The sequence below is a fragment of the Bubalus bubalis genome, chromosome 3 (assembly GCF_019923935.1).
Source record: "Bubalus bubalis isolate 160015118507 breed Murrah chromosome 3, NDDB_SH_1, whole genome shotgun sequence".
Lineage (NCBI taxonomy): Eukaryota > Metazoa > Chordata > Mammalia > Artiodactyla > Bovidae > Bubalus > Bubalus bubalis.
Window position 1 is genome coordinate 130,779,003 of NC_059159.1, and position 23,137 is coordinate 130,802,139.

Below are 23,137 nucleotides of genomic sequence, written 5' to 3' on the forward strand. Positions count from 1 at the left end.
CAGGTCAATGTCAACAGCACTGCTGTTGAGAAACCTTGGTTTAGAGCAAAAGAAACTTCAGAATGTTTCACAGTCACAAAGTGCCTAGAAGCCTGAGATTTGGGGCCCTACACTCACAGGTCTTGGTGAGAAAGCCCACCCTGATCCTCTCTATGCACGACTGGTGACTCCAGAAAGCTCATCCCAGCCTCCACAGAGTTCCCAAGACCAGAAGGCCCTCCCCAGTGCCCAAGTAGAGGTAGGCTGCCCCAGACCCACTGGTCACCCAAAAGCCAGAGGGAACAAGGTCAAGAAGAAAGAACCAAAAAAACTCACGGGGCTCCTACACACAGACCATGGCAAGCAAACTGGAGCTCAAATGAGCCTCTCACTCCCTAGGCTGCCTGAGGCAGGAGTGGCCAGGGAGCAGAGGCTCTCCTCAGAGGGATTTCAGAAGCAGAACGCCCAGGGGAGACAAGAATTTCTGAACAGAATGGACGATGGTGACAGGAACACAGGCCACCTCAACTAACAGCTCCCACGAGCCCAGCAACATGCTCAGCCCTGGTCAACCATTGGTTCATTCTGACCCTACGGCCATCCAACAAGATAGGTGCCCTCCCCTCTACACCAAAGAGTAAACTGAGGCACAGAGAGGCTGAGCAAATTTACCAAAGTAGAACAGCTGGAAAGGACCCAGCCAGGCAAGATGAGTGACAAAATGGGAAAGCAATACCAGATGTCAGATTCAAGACCTCCTGCATGGCAGGTCATTCTAGGCCATTCCCATAAATGCTTTAGGCCACACACAACCTCGGTGGTGGTGAGAAAGGGGGAAGGTGTCATGGTTTTCTCTTTACAGATGAAGACCCCAGGCCTGGAGGTGTTCAGGGGCTTACTGGCAAGAGGACATCTCACCCAAGCCACAAGTTTCGATCTGCCAGCCCCAGGGGACTTGAGCAGAACTGTCAAGGCCCCAGTGCAAGCCCACTCACCTGAGAAGATTGAAGCAAGCCTGAAGATGTCTGAGAGGCGGGCGGTCACCGGCTCATAGGGTGAGGCTTCATAAAACTCCTCGCCTGGAAGAGAGAACCGCATCAGACTAGGCTCACATCCTGCCCAAAGCTTTGCACACTTCACGTGGGTAAGGTATTTCTCTCCAACCAGAGCAGATCAGACTGCCCAATACAGCTCTCTCATGACTCCCTGCATGCCCCAGCCTCTTCTAAGGACTTCCATATGCTTCTGGAAAGAATGCACAGGGGGAGGTGGAACCCTGATACCCCCCATGGAAGGCCAGGTATTAAACAAATCCCAGGATTTGAAGCCGAAGGACCCTCCAACAGTCATGTAGTACAACTTTCTCATTTCACAGGAGAGGGCTCTGACGTGGCCCAGAGAGGTGAAGCAACCTGCCTGAGATCACACAGCTCCTCATGGCAGACCTAGAGCTACCTGGCCCTGACACTAACATCCTCTCCCATCACAACAGACTGGCTCTGCCCAGGCTTACTTGGGTGCATGCATCCTCAGTTGTGTCTGACTCTTTTGCGACTCCATGGACTGTAACCCACCAGATTCCTCTAACCATGGGATTCTCCAAACAAGAATACTGGAGTGGGTTGCCGTATCCTTCTCCAGGGGAACTTCCCAACCCGGGGATTGAACCCACCTCTCCTGCATTGGTGAGCAGATTCTTTACCACTGAGCCACCTGGGAAGCCCATACCCCAGCTTAAGGGGACAAGATTTCCCCATTGCTTCCCACCATGTCACCAGGAGTGACTGGATGAGGTCCACTGGACGGAGGCCTGACCAGTGACTCCTATATGCCTTCCGACCTGTCTTCCCCTCCACCTGCTGCCTCTCCCCCAGGCTCTGGGGTGCACCAGAGGCTCGAGGATGTGAATGAGTGACAGCAGATAAATGGCGGATGACTGCCCCGGAGACCCAGCACCACCTCAGTGGGACTCCTGCCCCCTCCACCAGTACCTCAGCAGGAAAGGGAAGATCCTCGAGACGGACATGATGGTGAGAAGAAATCAATGGATAATCACTCAGACTGTGTGTGCATGCAGAGGGGGCGGGGGAGACAGGTGATGACCACAGCCTCACACATTGATTTCCTGTCCACCTGAGGCCCAGAGCCACAGGCAAGCTCACCACCTGAAGAGGAGTCCATGGGGGTGGCACCCCTGGGGGCCACCTGCAGGAAGGGGCCAGCCTCCGGGGGAGGGGGTCTTGGAATCTGCTTCTTCAGCCAGGCCCCAAAGTCACCCACGGGCTAACCCCTGACTGGCTCTCTGCTGGTCCAGGGACAAGGCACCTCTCCACTATACTAGGATGACTCCCCCAAAAAAAGGGTACAGACCCCCCCAGAGGACATGAAGGAAGAGCATGCCCCCTGAGAAGTGGCCCCACCCTTCACTGTACCTCACAAGAATACCCTTAGGCTCCGCCCGACCCAGAACACAGGGCGCCTTACGCACAGGCGGTGCCCACTGGTACCTGCCTAATCCAAAGATGACTCTTTGGTCCAGGCCTGTCTCCAACCCCACCTCCGCTCCCCCGGGGCCTTCAGGGCCATCACGGGCTTGCAAGATCTCAGCATCCTCTCCTTTGCCCACCAGCACTGGAGAAACTCCCTGGGGGGCGTACCAGCCATGCTAGCCGGTGCGAACAAATAACAAGAGAACTTAGGAAGCGCTTTTGTAATAACGATGAGGTTATGTTGTGTTTTCTTCATACTGGCACTATTAGAAGTGCTTTAGATGTACTAACTCATTTAATCCTCTTAATTTCCCCAGGGGCTAGGCACTATTATTCTCCCTATTTTTCTGATCAGAGACTGGGGCATGGAGATGCTACAGCACTTGCCCAAGACACACAGCTGGTGAGTGGCAGAGCTAAGTTTCGAATCCAGGCTGTTGGCTCCAGAGTCCAAGTACTTAACCAGTATGAATACTGCCTCCAAAAATAAAAAGTGTTACCGAAACCAAATTCTTAAACAAGTACTACCAACCCTGAAGATTCATTGGAAGGACTGAGGCTAAAGCTCCAAAACTCTGGCCACCTGATTCGAAGAGCTGACTCATTGGAATAGACCCTGGTGCTGGGAAATACTGAAGGCAAAAGAAGGGGGCAGCAGAGGATGAGATGGTTGGATGGCATCACCAATTCAATGGACATGAATCTGAACAAACTCATGGAAATAGTGACAGACAGGGAAGCCTGGCATGCTGCAGTCCATGGGATCACAAAGAGTTGGACACAACTGAGCGACTAAACAACTCTTGCATAACTTTTCACAGAGCTGTCTTCTCCTGGCTGGACCACTTCCCTACAGCAGGGCCTGTCCTTCCCTATAGCATCTGACACAGCACTGTGCCTGGGTACAGATGGGCTAGTATGACAGATTGGCCCAGGGGATGGATCTCTGGAGAAAAGGAGCCTCTTCTGTGACTGGTTGGGAGGGACCCATCCTATTTAAATCAATTCTCCTTGCCTGCTCCTGCAGCAGAATTCACCATCAGGAAATCTGAGGCCTGCCTGGCAGCAAGACTGAAGTCAAACCTGGGATGTCAGACTCCAGGCCCATGAGCTGGAAGAGGACATGTAGGGAGAACCCTGTGCACTTCACATTTGCAGAAGCAGGATGACCTTGAACTTCAGCATTGCCACTGGAGGAGGCAAGAAGTCTGGTCTCAAGTGCCCTGTGCAGCCAACAGTGACATCCCTCCCCTCACCCCAGTGTAAATACTGGTGATTATGGCAGAGGGGAAGACGAGCCCAAGGCCACAGCTCTCCCCCAGGGCAGTGGTCACTTTTCAGTCACTCAGTTGTGTCCAGCTTTTTGTGACCCCACGGGCTGCAGCACACCAGGCTTCCTTGTCCTACACTGTCTCTCGGAGTTTGCTTAAACCCATGTCCATTGAGTCAATGATGCCATCCAACCATCTCATCCTCTGTCACCCCCATCTCCTCCTACCCTCAGTCTTTCCCAGCATCAGGGTCTTTTACAATGAGTTGGCTCTTCATATCAGGTGGCCAAAGTATTGGAGCTTCAGCTTCAACATCAGTCCTTCCAATGAATATTCAGGGTTGATTTCCTTTAGGATGGACTGGTTTGATCTCCATGCAGTCCAAGGGGCTCCCAAGAGTCTTCTCCAGCACCACAGTTCGAAAGCATCAATTCCTTGCACTCAACCATCCTTATGGTCCAAATCTCACATCCATATGTGACTACTGGAAAAACCACAGCTTTGACTATATGGACCTTTTTTGGCCAAGTGATGTCTCTGCTTTCCAGGACAGTGGAAAGGGGTCTACTTAGAGCAGTCAGGGGCCTGGTCCCACCAGCAGCTTGCTGTGTGCCCTGTGAGGCCTACCACACCTCTCTGCATCTCAGCCTCCTGCTAGAATGATCTCAAGGCTCTCGGCAGTTGGAACTGTCTGAGAGCCCACTCCCAGCTCTGCCCACACGCTGAGGTCCTCGGTCCATGCAGTGAGCTCAGCCTCAGGTGGGGAGGTGACAGGTAGGGCCTCTCTCTCAGAGGCAAAAGGTGGGACTAAGTCTCCAGGAATTGCATCCACCAGCAGGGACCCTGGAGAAGCGAGAATCTAAGTGCAAACCCACGTGAATCTCTCCACTCCTTGATCCCCTCACCCGCCCAGGCCCAAGTCAGGTTATCAAAATGTTAAGGTCAGGAAGATCCCCTGGAGTAGGACATGGCAACCTACTCCAGTATTCTTTCCTGGAGAATCCCATGGATGGAGGAGCCTGGTGGGCTCAGTCCACAGGGTTACAAAGAGTTGGACACAACAGAAGTGACTTAGCACACACACACACACACACACACACACACACACAAGGAATAGGGAGCAAGTGCCTGCATCTTCCCGGGAGACCACTCTTCCCATTCCAGGAAGAGCCCCCTCTCAGGAAGACTCTGTCCCTCAGAGGAACACCACCTGCTGTTACTAATAAAAGGCCTCTGGGTTCCCCAGTCAGTCCTGGACAGAAACCACTGGCCCAAAGACCCAGGGGAGGGGACTGAGCAGTCTGCAAAGGGTAGGGAGCATGGTTTTGAGGAAGGAGAAAAGCAGGGGCCTGCCTTTCTAGAGTGGAGTGGACCCAAAGAAGGGCCTCCCAGACTACAGGTGCCCACACAGGGCCCATGGCTTCCTCAGTGCTCTCGCCCTCTGAAGCACACAGTAGGTGTTTAACAGATGTTTGTTGAGTAAATGAACCAACAAACCATCTCAAGCATTGGGATCCAGAGACTCTACAGTCAGAGCCCTCTTGGGTTGAAAGGGCCTTGAAGATGTGGCAGAAGGCAGCATAAAATGCATATTATGCTTATTGTTGTCATCAAAACACCTCACCGCCCAGCTCCAAGCAAGGTCCCCAGTGCGCTGATGTGGTGATGCCGAGGGTGCCAGTCCAATGGGAAGGGTCTCCAGTGGCCCACCCAGCTCTCTAGCCCTAAACTCTTCTATCCCCTCCCTTCCCATTCTGCACCTACAGCAAGCCCACCCACCTTCTGCCCTGTCTCCCTTGGGTTGAAACCAAAGGCCGTGGAAACAAAGCAAAAACCTAAACAAACCAGCTTACTGAATCGGGGCCTTTACTGTTCTGTGCATGGGGAGAAGGAAATGGCAACCCACTCCAGTATTCTTGCCTGGGAAATCCCAGGGCAGAGGAACCTGGAGGGCTACAGTCCATGGGGTCGCAAAAGAGTCTGACACAACTGAGCAACTAAACAGCAACATGGACTTGTCAGTTTCTGTTATGTGAGTTTTGTAAGAAGTTAAACAAGTCTTATTTGTGATAAATATATATTCTGTGCATGGAGTCACCCTGGGAGGGCAGGGGAAAGCCAGATCCTTGTCTCACAGAGAACAGAGCGCCCCTCTCTGTGGCTAGTTTCCTCTCTTTGCTAATTTCAAGTTCTAGGACTCCAGGTTGCCAGCAACAGAGAAGTCACCACTCAGTTCATGAGGAATTACTATGTTACTAATGGTGGTAATACTGTTAATAATTCCAAGCCCGTTTGTTCCTAATTTTAGGGCAAATTTGAAACTTCTGAGCCACTGGTCAGGAACCCATCACTATCCAGGCTCCACCCTGGGCCCAGCTTCCTCCTGCCCCTCCAGCAGCTGGGGCAGGGGAGGCAAGGTGATGACCCTCAGATTCCAGGCTGACACCTCCCCTCCCCCAAGGGCATAGTTCCACATCACACCCCTCTCTCTTCTTCACCTCAGCCTCTCCATCGCTTCTGTCCTACTTTAGAATTTAAACTACTCCACTCTCTTTTTTAAAAAAAGTCATCCTTTGTTCTCTATCTTCACGTGCTTGCTAAGTGGCTTCAGTCATGTCCAGCTCTTTGCGACCACATGGACTATAGCCTGCCAGGCTCCTCTGTCCATGGGATTCTCCAGGGAAGAATACTGAAATGGGTTCCCATGCCCTCCTCCAGGGGATCTTCCTCACCCAGGGAGCAAACCCACATGTCTTTTGTCTCCTGCATTGTCAGGTGAGTTCTTTACCACTGAGCCACCTGGGAAGCCCTCTATATTCACACCAGAATTCAAGAAGTTGTCCACAGTCATCATTCCCAGTTCCCCAGCTCCCAGGCACCCCCCTAAGCAAGCTTCTGCTCCCAGTGGCCACCTAAGGAGCTCACCCCAAGGGCACCAGGTACACTCTCCATCTCTCTCCTGTCAGGCCTGAAGTCTTGGAGGCTGTTGATCCTCCTTCCTTCTGACAGTGAGCTCCTCCCAAGGGGCTCCCTCCCACCTCACCCCCACAGCCTCCTCATCACCCCTGCAGCCCATCTTTCAGTGGCAGTGATCCCAGTAGCTCAGTTCCTAACCTCCCAGTGTGACTGTACCCAATCCCTTGGCCCCAGTTACCACCTGCAGGCTGCTGGTGACTTCTTTTGTATTTTTTATTGTAGTTGATTTACCACATTTTTATTTATTTTTGGCCACACCCTGCAGCATGTGAGATCTCAGTTCCCCAACCAGGGATCGAACCCACACCCCCTGCATTGAAAGGCGGAGTCTTTATCACTTCCAGGGAAGTCCCTGCTCATGACTTCTCAATCCTTATGTCCAGTCCCCCTTCCTCACCTGAGCCCCAGCCCTGTATGCCCAGCTGTCTATAGGGCAGGGCCGATGAGGGGCATATAACCCCAAAACAAACACATATCTCCAGCCCTCCCCCGACTCAACACCTTTGCTGTGATGGGCCCCCTCAGCCACTCAGCTGCCCCAGACAGAAGCCTGGGGGCCCTCCCTGATTCTTCCGGCCTTTCACAAAGACCTGTTGATTCCACTTCCTGAGCAGCTCTTAGATCTTTCTTTCCTACCACTGTCCTCGTTCAGCCGCCATGTTCCTGGCCTGCACCACAGCAGTGGCCTCCAAACAGTCTCTCCAATCTGCTCTCCTGTTGGAACCATGTGAACTTTGTCCTGAAGCACAGATCATCACATAAAACCTCCAAGGGGTGCTGCCCACCAGATCCAAACCCCTCCCATCTCTCCTCCTCCATCCCCACTTCCACCTGCCTCTAGGTGGCGGTAGTGGTAAAGAACACATCTGTCATGCAGGAGACAGAAGAGATGAGGGTTCAGTCCCTGGGTCGGGAAGATCCCCTGGAGGAGGGCATGGCAACCCACTCCAGTATTTTTGCCTGGAGAATCCCATGGACAGAGGAGCCTGGTGGGCTAGAGTCGGACACAACTGAAGCAGCTTAGCACCACTGAGTTACCTGCATGTCTGTAAGGAAGGTCAGCTAACCTGCATTACATGCTGCCCTTTGCCCAAGCTCTGTCCCCCACCTCCCACACTCTCCCCACATGCCTTCACGAAATAACTGCACCTCACTCTTTCGTCTCAGCCTGAAGGCCGCCTCTTTCAGGAAGGCTCTCTAGATTTTGCAAAAAGGGGTTAGATGCTCTTCTTTGGCTCTTCCAGAGCCCCCAGTGCTTTCCGACAGCACTCACTACATCACCAAACAACAGAAAGTCCCTGACTTATCTGTGTCCCCCCAGACTAGGAGCTCCACAAAGGCAAATGCTGCCCCAGCTGCTCTGGACTATTAATGCCTAGCAGCCAGGAAACGCCCCGTAAACAGCTGTTGAATTAATAAATGAATGTCTGACCCAGGAGGCCTGCAAATCCTCCACACCCTAGTCTGGAGGCGAGGAAATGGGGGAGGTTTGGCTTACAGGTTTGGCCTTGGACCTTGGAGGAGGGCTTGCCCAGGGCTCTGGGACCTGCTTCCCTCCAATCCCTGCTGATGGTGCCTAAAACAGGTCAGGGGTCAGGAAGCTACCAGAAGGGCAGGCCTCCTGGAAGCAGGCGGGCAGAAGGGGGGCAGCAGAGAGTGGCAGGGGCTGGTCTGCTCACATGCAAACCTCACAGCTCCGCCCGCACGCAGCCAGTCCCTTCTCTCTCCTCTGTGCTTTTCTCCATCCACCTGGGCACTCTGGCCTCACCTGCCCTTGTTACCATGACACACAGCCAGCCAGCCAGCTTTGGTCCACTCCCCATCTAGACCCCCATCCCCTCTCATTCCACCACCCTGACCCTTTCTCCTCCATAGCTCCTCCTTGGTCTGTCTCTCCAGCAACATCTGCGCCCCGCCCTCCCCAGGTCAGATGATTACCTCTGGGTGCTAGGTTGCCCAGGAGGTGGAGAGAGACACAGCGGGCCAGTCCATCCCGTTACCAGGCCCTCCCGCTGAACCCAGGACCCTGGCCGGCCTTACCCTCGGTCAGCCCCAGGTGGATGCTCCAGTAGATCTGCAAGCACTGCAGCTCCTTCTTCATGCCCCGCTTGCAGCGGCAGTCGTAGAGCGGGCTCTCCTGCAGCACCTCCAGGGCTGCCTGGCACTCCTTGTTGGCCAGCATAGTGTTGCGGTCCCGGCCGGCCAGGCACTGGCGCAGCGTGCGGTAGCGGGAGCTGCAGTTGGATTCGGCCGCGCACAGCTCATTGGCCCGGACACAGTCCACTGGGGGGCGCCAGCCGTGGAGCTCGGGGCCCTGCGGGGAGGAAGGGCTGGCCAAAGAGCGGAGGGTCTCGTCTGGGTGGTGGGGAGGGAAGACAAGCATGAATGAGGGCCGCAGTCTCCGACCCCAGAGGCAGGCCTGGGGGCCCTTCTGGGAGAGTCACACTGGTTCTATTCAGCACAGCAAGGCCCGTTCAAGGCTGCCTGCCCCAGCAAGTCAGAGTAAGCGCTGCTAAAGGGGCCCAAGATACCACCATCTCTCCTCAGACCCCAAAGGAGAAAAGTTGTCTTCAGCCCTGGCCCTACATGACCCTTTCCTGGTTCCTTCCACAGCCCTGGGCCCAGGAGCACAGCCCAGAAGAGCCAGAGGCCCCAGCCAGACCACAGACGGTCTAAGATGTCAGGAGTCCAGAGAAGGATCCCACAGCCTCAGCAGAGAGCTGGCGGCTGATGGGCCTCCTAGGGCAGGCCAAGGGGAAATCTCAGTTTCAGAGTAGCCAGGCCTCCTGCCAGCAACCTCAGGTCCAAACAGGTCTGGCCAAGGAACCAGCTAGGCTGACTGGTTAACTCTCACAGCCTGTTAGGCTCTCAAAGACCAGATCAGTCCTCGCATTCCACCCTCAGAAAACTGAGGCCCAAAGAAGGGACGTGACAACTCAGGTCACACCCAGGCTAAAACGGCCCCTCCGACCCCCAGTCTGTCCATTTTGAGTCCCCAGACTTCATAAGGAGACAGGGACAGACAAGCCTGACCCCGCGGTCTGAGGAGAGCTCAGAGGGAAGCAATCCTCTGGGGGACCCGGCCCTCCACACCGTTCTGTCCAACAGAGACAAAATCCACCATGGAGACAAGTTCCACCCCAGCCCCCCAAAAAATGCTGGGGCCCAAGCAACTCCATCCCACCACGCCCACAGATACCTCTCTCTGTCTCTGTCTCCTTCTCTCTCTCGTTTCTTTTCCTCTTTCTTTCCTCTCCTCCCCACCCTTCCTTGATACCCTCTCCCCTCTGTCTCTCCTTCTTTCCAGAAGCCAAGTAATAAGTCAGCTGCAAGTGGACACTCGCCTCGCACATGGACCCTCGCCTCCCCAGCATGGCCTCCAGTGTCCAAACCCACAGTCCTCGGAAGGGAAGGGGTTGGGGAAGGAGATACGGAGGGGAAAGGCATAGAAAGTGCCACTTGGTCCTTCCAAAAGCAAGCTCCCCAAACAGACATCATCCCAGTCCCCTGGTCCCCTCCAAGCCCCTCACTCAGATCCTGCCCCACAAAAAGGCCGTGCCATGGCCCGGAGCCAAGGCTGAATTTTCCAAGACCAGAAGAGTGATGGGGGGGTTTCCCCACTCCATTCTGCCCCGAAACATAATAAGATCTTAGGCAGAAGTCTCCCCCATCCCCTAATCCCAAAGAGTCTCCTCCATTTTGACCCAGAACTCCCACTTCTCACTCCTTTCTCCCAGGAGGCCCTGCTCAGGGAGCAGCTAGCACAGGGAGACAGCGACACCTAGAGGCAATGTGCTGCACTGCAACCCTGTCACTACCCACAGGGCCATGGAGGGGAAAGGCAACTAGGAACGAACTCCTGGCGAGCCAGGCCTATCCCACCAAGATAGCAGGGGGTGGGCCTGGGGTGAAGAAAACCTCAGGGTCCACAACAAAAGACTTTCTTTCTCCAGCTGACCAGACCTCTACCTCAGGACAGGAGGAGCTGACAGTTATGGCCAGGCTTGAGCAAGACCACTAAAGAAACCAGCATGGAATGTGGGCATAGACAGTAAGGCGTCTGCCCAGGGTAGGATGGAGAAGCGCCCTCCCGCCCAAGCCCAGGCGGGGGCTTTATTGCCAGGCTTCAGCAAATTCCTGGGTCTCTAAGCAGGACTCGTGTGCAACAGGGCCCTCCAGGATCAGCTCTGTTGACCCGGCCTCACCTGTACCTGCTGTCCCACCTAGCCAACCAGGTAGCCAGCCTGCTGGAGCCTTAGGACTGGCCCAGCCCTGGGCCTTCCACTGACTCTCCTCACCCCAGCATCCCAGCAGGCGTCTCCTCTCCCACCTTGGCGTTACCTGAGGCTGCACAGCGGGAGATAAAGGAGAAGGCGGCCTCCTCCCCAGGCTTAAACGTCAGCACACTAGCCTAGGGAACTGGGGCAATAAGGACACTTCCTTCCTGCCCTACAGGTGGGTCTACAGCCCCAAGAGACATCCTTATAGAGTCCTGGGCTCCTGTGCCTAAAGCAAGGGCTTCCCTCTTCCTTTCAGCTCCTGGGCAGAGAGATGCTCCATAGGAGGGTCAGTGCATTTTCCAACCAAACTCCCTGACCACCACCTACCCCTGACTCTTCTCGGTGGTCCCATGACCCCCAAAACCAAGAAGTCCAGCCAGAGAAAGAAATCATGGCAACCTGGTGTCTCTGGCCAAGAATTCTAGATGAGTAAAGGTTGGAAGGTATTCTGGTGATGTTTCCAGGTTCTAGATCAGGAGAAAACTCGGATCTCTCAAGGAAAGCACAGACATGTGGAACAGCTTTTGGAGACACAGCAGGGACTGTGAGACCACACAGACTTACAACCGCCCAGGTACATCAAATGCCCCGATGAGAGGGAGAATGCCAGTGGGAGGTGGGCCCTCTGACCAACCCCGGTCCCCACCCCCATCACTGTCCCCATCTCACTTTCTCTCTGGGTTTGTCAACACTGGAAGTCAGGATGGCTGGGCCAGGAAGGCATGCCCATACCCAGACCTCATTCAGAACCTTGGGAGGAGCACACCGAAGGCCCCTGCTCCTAGGAACGTGCTTCACTCTATCCCTGACTGAAAATGCCCACCCCACTTCTCAAGCTCCAGAAAAGCCTCTCCCCAAAGCCAACTTTCCAACCAACTCCCAACTGTGGGCTCCTTGCCAGGCAAGGGCCCTGGGGCTGAAATTTCCTTAACAACCAACATATCCCTAGTTCTCGGCTGGCCTAACCCAGAGCCTTTCAATGTCCTGTGGTCACTCAGGCAACACGCACCCCAGCTTTGAGAAGGGGCTTCTCCAGAGAAAGGAACTGAAAGGATGTGGCCCCCCCGCCACTTTTCCTCCTCTCATCCCCACCCCCACCAGGGTCACAGACACCAGGGAGGCATCTATGAAAAGGACCCCAGGCACACCTACACAGGCTCAGGAGAACAGTCTCTCCTCAGGCCCCTCGGCTGGGACCCCCCACCTCTGCAGCCTGGGGGGCTGGACTGGAGACAACTAAGGGACCATCATCCACACCTGGGAGCCCTGCTGGCCTGGGATGTGTGCGGTTCAGGAGCAAGCAGTCTGGCTGCTTTTCCTGAAATACAATTTTCTTTTCTTCTTGGCCCTGCTCATTCTTGGCCCCAGAAAGCTGGGTTTTCAAACCAGCCGTGGGAGAAAAGGTCAGCTTTTATAATAGCCCCTTCGGAGTGAGAGGGTTACTAGGAAAGGCTTGCAGGAGCACAGTGGGGCCCAGAGCAACCATCCCAGCCTCCTCCCTCAGCCCCTCCCACCTGAGAACACTATTGAGAAGAGCCACCTCTGGCTCCCTGAGGCCAGACTGTGAAGGCCACACCCTAGAGCTGGGCCAAGCCCCACGGCCCCTACGAAAGCAGGAGGGGCTGGCAAAGGGCCCAGGGCCCCATCAACATGGACTGGACTTGAATCCCTGGTCCTAGTCAAGACACTTCTTAGGACACCCTTCATGGCTTTCTATGACCTGCACCTAACCCCCTCCTAGGCCTTGCCTCTCCCCTCCTCCAGGAGGGAAAGGGTGCTCTCATGACCCATCTGGGCAGGCTGGCTCATCCTGGCTACACAGCAGGCCAAGGTGGTAGGAGCAGCATCCACAATGAAGCAAATGTGTGGTCCTTACACACATACACACACACACACACACACACACACACACCCCGTTAGCCTGCCCTCTCTCTGGAGCACTTACTGGGGCAGCAGCCTTGCCTGGGACTCCTGGTCAGCACACAGCCTTTCCAACAACCACTTTTACTCACCTCCACCCCCAAGAATGCTCCCTCTACACCCGCTTCCCAAGCAGCTGAGATTTCCTGCAGCATAAAAAGGGGGCCAGGGATTGGGAATTCTGGGTGGGAAAAAGACAGTCGGGGTTCAGGGGCACCAGGCAGCCCTCCCTTCCCTGCCCTTGGGGGAGAGGGCTTACAGAATGAGCAGTGGTCTTTGTTCAGGCCAGGTTTTCCCCTCAGCCCCCCTCCTTCTTCACCCAAGGAAGCAAACTTTGGCCTCCCTCCCATCTCTTCCCACCAGCTACCGGGTGCCCCCGCCCCAAAGGTGGCAAAGACAAGGCTGTGAACTGCGGCTCAAACCCTCCACTCCCGCCCACCTAGATGGCTCGGGTCTGCGCGGGAGGGAGGGTACAGGGTGGGGAGAAACTTGAAAAGTGTTCCAGGGAGTGGAGCCGCGGGGAAGGGATTCGGAGAGTGGGAAGCGGGGTGATTTTTCCAGGGGTTGATTGGCAGGCGGGGGGTGGCTGCCAGGACTGCCCCCACAGATGTCCATCCCGGAGCTCCTGGAGAAGCCCGTGCCCTCCACCACGATCGGCTCGAGGAGCCGCCGGGAAAGGTAGGATGGCAGGATTTTCCTCTCCCCGACCCTGAGCCTCTCCCCTCCCTTCTCTCTTCCAGATCAAGAGTTGGATTTTTTTTCTTAAGTTGCCGCAATTTGAACCCTTTATGTTGAGAGAAATGAACGCTATCACTGCATGTGAGTGAGCGACTGTGTCTGCGTTCGTGCGCTCAGGGATGGTCTGGGTGTTCTAAGTCTCCTTCCCAACCCTGCGCGTACGCAGCCAGCAGCGGCTCGCGTCCCTCTACCCGCATCCTCGCCGCCGGCCCCGCTCGGTTCCGCTGCGCCCGGGCCCGGCTCGCCCCGCCGCGCACTCTTCCCACCGGTCGGTCCCCCGCCAGTGCCCCGCTCGCCCCCAAGGTTCCAGGCTGCTCGCCGGCGCCAGAACGCGCGCGGCAGCGCAGCCCCCCAGGCTCCCGCGGACATACTGTCCTCGCCTCCCGCAGGTACTCACCTAAAAAGAAGAAGAGGCAGAAGGCGTTTGCCAAGATCATGTTAAATAAATCCCACAGTTTTTTCTGTCTTTTTCCTTTGGATAAAAAATAATAACAACAACAATAATAATAGCCAAGCAGTGATAATCAGCCCCAAATCCAATGCGGAGATCCCAGCTAGTCCGCCGGATGAAGATCCTGAGTCCTGCGATTCTCGCCTCTGGCTGGAGAGGGTGGGGGAATGGAGGGCGGTGGGCCGCGTCTCGACGCCCCCCTTGCCCACTAAAATCAAATACACACGTATCTGTGTGCGTGCGTGTGTGCTCTCCAAGCCGACAGCCGGTCCTCAGGTCTGCCCTTCCCTCGGCTCGGACGGGAAGGCGCGAGTCCCCGCGGGTCCGATTCCCCTGCGCTTCCCGGGAGGGGACTGAGGAGGTGGGGGGAGAGGCGATCTGAGAGTGAAGGGCTGGAAGGAAGTGGCGAGGGTGGGGGTCAGAATAAAACGCAAATAAGAAAGAAATCCACCGACGGGTGTCAGCGCCTAGGAACGATCCAGTGGGAGCTTCGAGGACGAGAGACCCGCGTCGCTTCTTTCGCACAAGACGGAGGAAAGATTCAAAAAAATCTTCTCCCGCTAACCCCTGCTCGTGTCACTTTTTTCTAATGGAATTCCAGTGACCGTGTGTCTCTGCGTGCGTGTGTCTTTCTCTCTCCTCTGCCTCCCTCTCCTGTCCCCGGCTCTCGCTCTTTGCTCCCGCTCTCTCCGGCTCTCCCTCGCTCTCCTCTCCCTCCCCTTTCTCCCTCTCCCTGCTCCTCCCTCCGCCCGCCCCCTTCCCCCTTCGCGGCTCCCTCGCCGCGGCTCTCGCGCCCGCGCCCCTCTCCTCCGCCCGGGGCTCGGCGCTCTGGCTCCCAAGCGCTGGCGGCGCGGGGCGCGGGCGCGCGGCGGAGCAGCGACACTCTGCAGCGGCGGCGGCGACAAGGCGGTGGCAGTGGCGCCGGGGAACGCGGGCCGAGGGGAGAGCTCCGCCGCCGGCTCCCTCTGCTCGGCCGCCCGCCCTTCCCGGGATTGACCTGCAGCCTTGGCCGGAAACCTGACCAGCTACCCTGGCCAAGGCTCGGGCTCCAACCCAAACCCACCAAAGCCTCCGCACCTTTCTCTTCCAGCTGCTCCTGCCGCTGCGCGGCAACCCCCACGCCCCCTCCTCTCCCCGCCCGGAGCGGGCTGCGCCCTCCAACCCCCACCGCCCCCGCCCCCGCGCCAGGGCAGCCCGCTCCGGGAGGCCCTGGGGAGGTTCAGCGGAGGCCCGAGGGCTTGGAGTCCGTGGCTCTCGAGCCAACCCGGGGGCGTAGGGGGAAGGGCGCTAGAAAAAAACAAAAAAAACCGCTGGAGTCCGGGTCAGGGAAGGGGGCTGCACCATCCGATGGGCGTCCTTCGACCCAGGAGCCGAGGCAGAGCGTCTCCCCGAAGACGCAAGGGAGATGAAGGACCCCCTCCGTCACCAACCGCCAGCGTCCCCGCACAGCCTCCTGCCTGGATCCAGCCCCACGCCCGCCTACACGTGTGCTCTTCATGCGGGGCTCGAGAACTTTCCCCGCACACCCTCGGCGCCCTCGCACCCCACACTCCCTGGCGTCGTAACCCTTCTCCCCTTCCCGACTTGTCTCCCTCCCCTAGTGCGGGAAGAAAGCTGCCGAGCCAGGGCGTCCTGACCACCCCATCCGAGGCCGGCGAACCCTTCCACGAACTGCGCGGGAAGGATCGGGGATGCTAGCCCGCACCCCACCCTGGTGGGAGCGCCCCGGGACCGACGCAGGTCTCCGCGCCAAGATCGGCGGCGAGCCGGGCTCCGGGGAGTTCTCCCGAAGCAACCGGCAGCTCCCTGCTTCCGAGGCTCCAGGTGGGGCCCCCTCCCCCTTCCGGGAAGGGGGCGACTGATCCATATGTCCACGGGCCGGGCTCACCGGCGTGTTTCAGTCACGGGATTTACAGTAAACGCTCAGAAGCACCAAAAAGGAGGGGCGTCTGGCAGGGAAAGGGCTGAAGGAGAAGTAAGGTTGCTGACACATTCTGGCAAGTGGGCGAGAGGCGATGGGCTTCGGGCACGCGCGGGCAGACCCACGCACACCCGACACCCCAGTTTCACGCGCCCATCTGACACATTCTCGGCTGCGTTAAAGCTGCCCTGCACCCCTCGGCGCCCTCGCACACATTCCTGCACGCAGCTCCGCGCGCACCCCGTGTGCCAGGATGGGGTACACGCAATACCTCATTAACTTTCCGCGCTACGCAAAACCGGATCTGGGCTGGACCGAAGACGTAGGTGTTAGTGCATTTTAAAATGCGTTTTTAAATGAACAAGGCTCTGGAGAGGCGTGAATGCTAGAAATGGACCTGGGCTCGAAGGGAGGGGTCACTTAAAAAACCGGCAGGCTTCGCAAGTAGAAAAGCTAGAGGGAGCAACGTTCGTCTTGCGGATTTAGGCGGGAACGCGGCTTCTCTCCAGCCTTGGAATCGCCGAGCTGAGGGTCTTCTCCGAACGCCTCACATTTGCCCCATCCTAGGGCATCAGCCCTCAGTCCGTCCTGTCCCAGGGCCATTGAGTGGTGCCCGCTTGGGGGCGTGGCCCTAGCAGGTGAGCGAACCTGAGCCAGGAAGGCTTGGGGATTGGAGCTGGGGAAAGTACCCGGGGGCTGACCTTCTTGCCATTCTTCCGGGCCTCTCCAGTTCTAAGAAAAGACTAAACACCTTCATTCCTAGAACTGGGGGGTGTAAGCAACCAGCTTCATAAAAGTTTAGGTTAAAGGATGAAAATCTGATGAGAATTATACTCTTGAATCAGAAGCCGGGTGTGTGCTTAGTCACTCAGTCGTGTTCGACTCTTTGTGACCCCAGGAGTCACAAAGTCACAGCCCTCCAGGCTCCTCTGTCCCTGGGGATTCTCCAGTCAAGAATACTGGAGTGGGTTGCCATGCCCTCCTCCAGGGATCTTCCCAACCCAGGGATCGAACCCAGGTCTCCCGCATTGCAGGTGGATTCTTTACCCTCTGAGCCACCGGGGGAAGCCCTCAGTGGCTGGAGTCTGGTGTAAATAAATTTCCCCCCTCCCCTCTCGTACTCCCTGGATCTTCGGGCTGCCCAAATGCCCTTTACCACTCCCACATTTCCGCACCCCCACCTGAGGTTTTCCCTATCCCAAGGGCCCTACTCTAGACTCTGAAATTACTGTTCGGCACATTGCTCTTCCTCCTTCATCTCAAAAACAATTTCTTTAACTTTCTTTGAGCCTTGGCTGGACATTAGAAAGAAAATTTTCTGAATCACATTTAGGAGCTTTAATGAGAAAGCAGTGATGAACACCCAGGGTGTGCCCACTGATTCCCACGGTGGCGGGAGGGGTATCTGGTAGCAGGAGGTGATGGCTGAGGTCCTTCAGGGACTCCGGGTCAGTGGACAATGCCACCAGGCCAGCATTCACCTTGTGGCCATGAGGCCCTCTTTTCCCACCTGTCTATATAAGCGTCACTCACTACACCTCACTCTCTGCAGATCCACCCTCAACCTGAGCTGCCCCTAGATATGGCAGCGTACAAGTGTCCCATGATAACCCACACGTCTTCCGTGTGTAAGCACCCCTACCCCATGTCAAGATCTGCAGAGGAAACACAGACAGACATGTGCCAGCCATAGGCAATTTAATCCCTCAGAGCCTCAGTTATTTCATCTATAAAATGGGGATTTAAAAAAAAAAAAACACCTGAGTCTTCCCTGGTGGTCCAGTGGCTAGGACTCCATGCTCCCAATGCAGGGGGCCCTGGTTCAATCCACATGCTACGACTGGGACTTGGCACAGCCAAATAAATTTTTTAAAAAAATTTTTTTAAATTCAAACTGTAGAGACAAGATGAGATATTGTACACAGAGCAGCGAGTCAAATGCCTGGCTCTAAGAAAGTTGTTCATAAAACGTCACCCCTTTCCTCTGGGATCCAGAAGGATTAGGAACCTATGTATAAGGCATACAAACCTAAGTGGCAAATGAGAAGCAGAGATAAAAAGCAATGGGGATTCAAGGGAAATAGAGACAAGAAGGTCAGTCTTCCCCAGTGACTCAGTGGTCAAGAATCCACCTGCCAATGCAGGAGACGCAGGTTCAATCCCTGGGTCAGAAAGATCCCCTGGAGAGGTAAATGGCAACCCACTCCAGTATTCGTGCCCGGGAAATCCCGTGTACAGAGGACTCAGGCGGGCTACAGACCATGGGGTCCCAAAGAGTCAGACACAACTCAGCAACTAAACAACAATTGTAGAGGGTCAAGAAAGAGGGAGTCTCAGAGAAAAGAGAGACTCTCAGGAAGTATGAACAGATGCTCTTAAGATTCACGGATACACATTCCCACACCCTGCAAGACTGTACCTTTCATCAGCCTTTAAGGGTCAAGCCCAGTGACTCGTGAGCTCGTGGGTAGATGAGTCTCCTGCCCACCCAAGACAGCCCCTCCACCGTCACAGATATGGGAGCTACAATGTGCAGGGAGAGGGAGAAAGGACACTTGGCTGTTCGTTTCTGTTTCCTCATCTCTCTAGGCCTACTCATCTGGTGGTGTGGATTCTCTGGAGGGTAAGAGCCATAGGCATGTAAAAAGACCAGTGGAAGCGAAGAGGGTTGCTGGCCCACCCTAGGACACACGCATGCGCGCACGCACTCTCGTTAACAACACAGCTCAACTGACCAGAGCTGAGCTACTGCCAGCAGAATCTTATCCCTTCTTTTCCTTCTGTGGAGCAAAAAATTCTGAGGATCACGTGTCCCAGAGAGAAAATCCAACCAGGTATATAAAGAAGAAGAAGGTGCCAGGTAAGATACGTCAGAAATCAGGGAGTTGGCAAACGGAGGTGCCCTCAGGCATGGGACAGCAGCTGACCCAGGACTTCCCACAATCCAGCAAGCAGCACAAGTTTACTGGATTCCCTCCAACAGTGCCAAGGGCTGTGGGAATACGGCTCTGAGCAGGGCTGCTCCCGCCATGGAAGCCGTGCACAATAGAGTTAGGTCAGGTAGGTATCCATGAACAGACTGAGCAACCCAAAGACACACTGGAACCGAAGGAGAGAAAGGAAGGGTTAGTACCTGGGAGTTTCGGGAGGACTTGCAGGGAAACATAGGATTGGAGCTGGGCCTGGCAGAACACAGAGGGAGGCAGTGTTCTGGGGAGGGGACAGCATAGGTCAAGTGCAGTGGTAAGAACAGTTCAAGGGGACTTCCATGGTGGTTCAGTGGTTAAGAGTCCGCCTCCCAATGCATGGGATGAGGGTTCAATCTCTGGTTGGGGAACTAAGATCCCACTTTTTGAGGGGCAACGAAGCCCATTCAGCACCACTAGATCAGCCCTTACACTACAAAGAGAAGCTCACCAGCTGCAACAAAGAGTACTTGCACTCCTACTAAGACCCAACACAGCTAAACAAGAAAGACAGGATTGAGGAAGTACCCAAGAGTTGGGAGGAGCCAAGGGCACAGGGGCCTGTCAGAGAAGGTCTGGAGGGTCCGATGGGAGGCACAGAGGACAAGCATTGAAGCCCTACCTCCTGCTCCCTTAGGAGCCATTGACGATTTTTGAGCAGGCCAGTGGCATAAGAACGGTGTTTTAGAAGATTGATCTGACAACTCCGTGAAGGATGGAGACAAGAGACCAGTTAGAAAGCGATTTTAACAATTTCGGCCTGAAATAACGGGATCCAAAATAGGAAGTGGTGGTGAGCCTGGATGGAAGGAAGGGGTTGTCAGGGGCTCTAGAAAGATGAATCAGCAATATGTGGTAGATCCAACAGAGGAGACAAGGAAGAAGGAAATTATCTTCTAGTCAGACAGTGACCAGCCAGGGGACAGGCCTGGGGAAAGTGACTAGCCCTGACTTCTCAGACTTTGTCACTGGTTATAATAATTAAGGGAGCCAACTTTATGGCAAGATATATGTTGATATCCCTTTAATTTTGATAAAACTCTGTGGAGTAGTTACTCTTAATAGCCCCAATTTACAAATAAGACAACTAAAGTCAAAAAAAAAAAGTAATATAACTTGCTTAAGGTCATATTCTAAGTGGCAGAACCAGGATTTGAACTTTGGCAGTTGGGATCCAGGGCCCCAGCCTGGTAACCTCTGTGTCCTGAATAAATAAGCAAAGGGGCAGCTCTCCAGACTATGAATTTTTATGTCACATTTCAGAAGATCTTAAATATTCCCTTTCTCCCTGCCCTGTCCAGCAATAGAGTGCAGAAATTGTGAGAACTGCAATTTCTTTTTTATCTTTCTTGTGATCTCTTCTGGTCTCATCCTTGCAGTTCAAGTCTAAAGCCTAGAAAGGATACTGTCTTACCATGGTACATGCTACAGTGTCTAGCTCAGTGTCCTGGGCCTAGGTCATGGACATCCATGAGCTTTCTCAGCCCCGTTCCAGACCCATCCGCCTCCTAATGGCACGCTGACTCATTCACCAACCTTCCCTCCCCACACAGCCACTCCAGGTCCCTGATCCCCAACCTGGCCAGAGTGAAATTGTCTGGGGATGGAGAGCAGCAGGGATTTAACTAAAGCCTCCAATTCCTGAAGAATGAACAGAGCTGCTGGCGCAGGGTGGGTGGGACTGGGCTAGAAGGAAAGAAATACATACTGCACTCAGGGGCATTGATTTCTCTAATTGATTTGTCAGTGTTCCCATGCTTCATGTTCTCTTTCGAGGTAAGCACCCAACAAGAGGTGGGAATCTGGCTTTACTTTGCCTCTCCCTAGGGTCTCTGGAGACCCCTCTGCTGCCCCCTGCCCCCCCACCACACACACACACACACACACACACTGCCAGCCCCAGGGTAGCCCGTTAGAAGGGGAGGAAGCTGCTGCTACAGCGGGGATGCAGGAATGCAGATGGAGAGTTACTCAGGCAGGAAGCTGGCAATACCACCTTCTGTGGATATAGCCTGCCTCACCATTTCACAACTACTTTCTCCGTGATCCTGAAGTCCTTACACCATCCCCCTCTCCCTTTGGGAAGAGGACATGGCTGACTCAGCTCCCCTTCCAAGTGAACAAACTCAGCCTTGAAGATGGCCCATGACGTAGCCCAGGTTACAATGCAGTCAACAAGTGGAGGAGCCAGGACTGGAAGGAAAGTGGGGCTGTCCACACCATGGTCTAGTGAGCTTTCACCTTCAAACAGAGAAACCCAGCAGCCAGAGAGCCAGGGCCTGCTGCTTTCTCCCACATTAGGAGATGGATTAAAGGGAGAAGGCACTCAGTAATTTTCAGCACTTCGTTTCATCCAGGACAGGTCTGAGAAGGTTTGTTTCTCTAAACCCCTCTTTACCCCAAAGTCACATGCATCCTGAAAAATCTGAAACCCAGCACTTCCCCTGCCACCTTCGCAACTCCCCAGTGGCAGCAGGAGCTGAGCTGGTAAATGTCCCTTCTGATATGCTACTGTCAGCTTAAAATATCCCAGTGACTGTGGAAGCCTCCCCACTGCCCGAGCTACCCTGCACCCAGCATGTGCTGGCACCGTCCCAGCCGCGCCCCAGCATTGTCCAGGTGCCCTTGGCAGACCCCCACTGCCTGGAACAACCCCACAGCCTCTCTCCTGAGCACGCCCATCGCTCCCAGCTCTCAGGCGCTGGCTGGCAATCTGCCAGGTTACCCAAGGTCAGAGGCAGAATGCAGGGAGAGGGGCAATGATTGCTTTTACCAAGCTGTGGGGAGCCGGCTCCTGCTGCCTGGTGCCCCCCAGGAGAGCTCTCAGCACCAGCCGCCCCCCACAGGGACCATGTCTTTATTTAGCTAAGCCTGGCAAGGTGGGCGGAGCCTCAGAGCTGGGTCTGAGATGGACTGTCACTTGGAGGGCCCAGCTCAGTCTCCAGGGACTGAAAGGCGGCTCGCAGGGGCTAGGAACAGAAAGTGGGAACCAGGATGTTCCTCTCTGAGCAGACAAACTGTCTTTGGGCCCGGCCTAGAGCTTACCAGATGAGCACATTTGCCTGGGTGCCCACCTCCCTCACCCTGACCTCTCGTCCTAGGAACTTCTTTTCCCATTATCCAGAAGGTCCTCTCCTTACCCCCACTGTCCTCGTATATACTAGTGCTTTCTTGCTGTCTTCTCCTTCCTACTGCTCCCAGGGGGAGGGTTACTGTTTACCCAGAAAGAATGAATTCCAATCATTAGGCTCTTAGGGTTGGAAGGAAACTTCCATGACAATAATAAACAAGTGCCAACAAGTGCACTGCGTTCAGGAACTCACAGAGCTTTCCCCTATGAATTTATCTCAGGCCTCCTGCACAGCCTCTGAAGTGGGCATTTTTCAGACTACAAAACCTAAAGTCAAGGCACCCAGGGACTTGTCCATGAGTGACTTGTCAGCGAGGAGCTGACCTACGACTTGAATCCAGTCCTGAGGGATTTCAAAGTCCTGTATTTGGGAAGTGTCCCTCCTTGAGGGACAGGGAAGCCTGGCATGCCGTAGTCCAGGGGTTCCAAAGAGTTAGACATGACTTAGCGACTGAACAGCAACAACTTGCTTAAAACACTTCAGTAAAATAAAATGCTTTTTAATAATAAAAACTAAGACAATGTCACAGAAACACTTGCCAGGACAGGGGACTCTCAGGGCCCCTGTTCCCTGATTCCAGACAGCTTGGATAGTTGAATTGTTCCTTCGCCTCCCCATGACTTCACATCTACAAGGATGGGAAGCAAGAGGGAGTTTCCCAGAAGTGCCTCAAGCTACACACACTCCTGGACAGCCAGATGCCTATCATTCTCCCTGGCAGCTGGCCTGCCTGGATGCTGTCTGCCCTCAGCAGAGGAGGGCAGGGCCACTCCCATCAAAGCCATCAAGTGCAGTCCCCACCTCCTACTTCACAGTGAAGCCATCACACCAGCAAAGCTGGCTCCATCCAGAATGGGCCATTTCCAGAGGTCCAGTGTCTCACTGCCTCCCTGTTCCAAGATGGGTGAGTCCCTGCCCCTTGGAGGGTGTGGAACTGGCTACACTAGAGGATCTGCACGGCTAATAGTGGTGAGAGCTCCGGGATTCTGTAATTTCCCCAGCCCTGGCTAGGTCC

At 55.1% G+C, this 23,137-nt stretch overlaps 1 protein-coding gene across 1 annotated transcript in view; it reads right to left on the reverse strand.

Moving 5' to 3' along the window:
- The window catches only part of GFRA2 (GDNF family receptor alpha 2), a 105,224-nt gene extending 90,396 nt beyond the window's left edge, over positions 1-14,828 (reverse strand). The window contains exons 1-3 of the mRNA XM_025281819.3: positions 14,051-14,828; positions 8,756-9,070; positions 975-1,058 (exon numbers count right to left, since the gene is read on the reverse strand). Coding sequence (XP_025137604.1) covers positions 975-1,058; positions 8,756-9,070; positions 14,051-14,090 — 439 coding nt within the window. The 5' untranslated portion in view covers positions 14,091-14,828. The remainder of the gene's footprint in view (positions 1-974; positions 1,059-8,755; positions 9,071-14,050) is intronic.
- Positions 14,829-23,137: the final 8,309 nt, after the last annotated feature.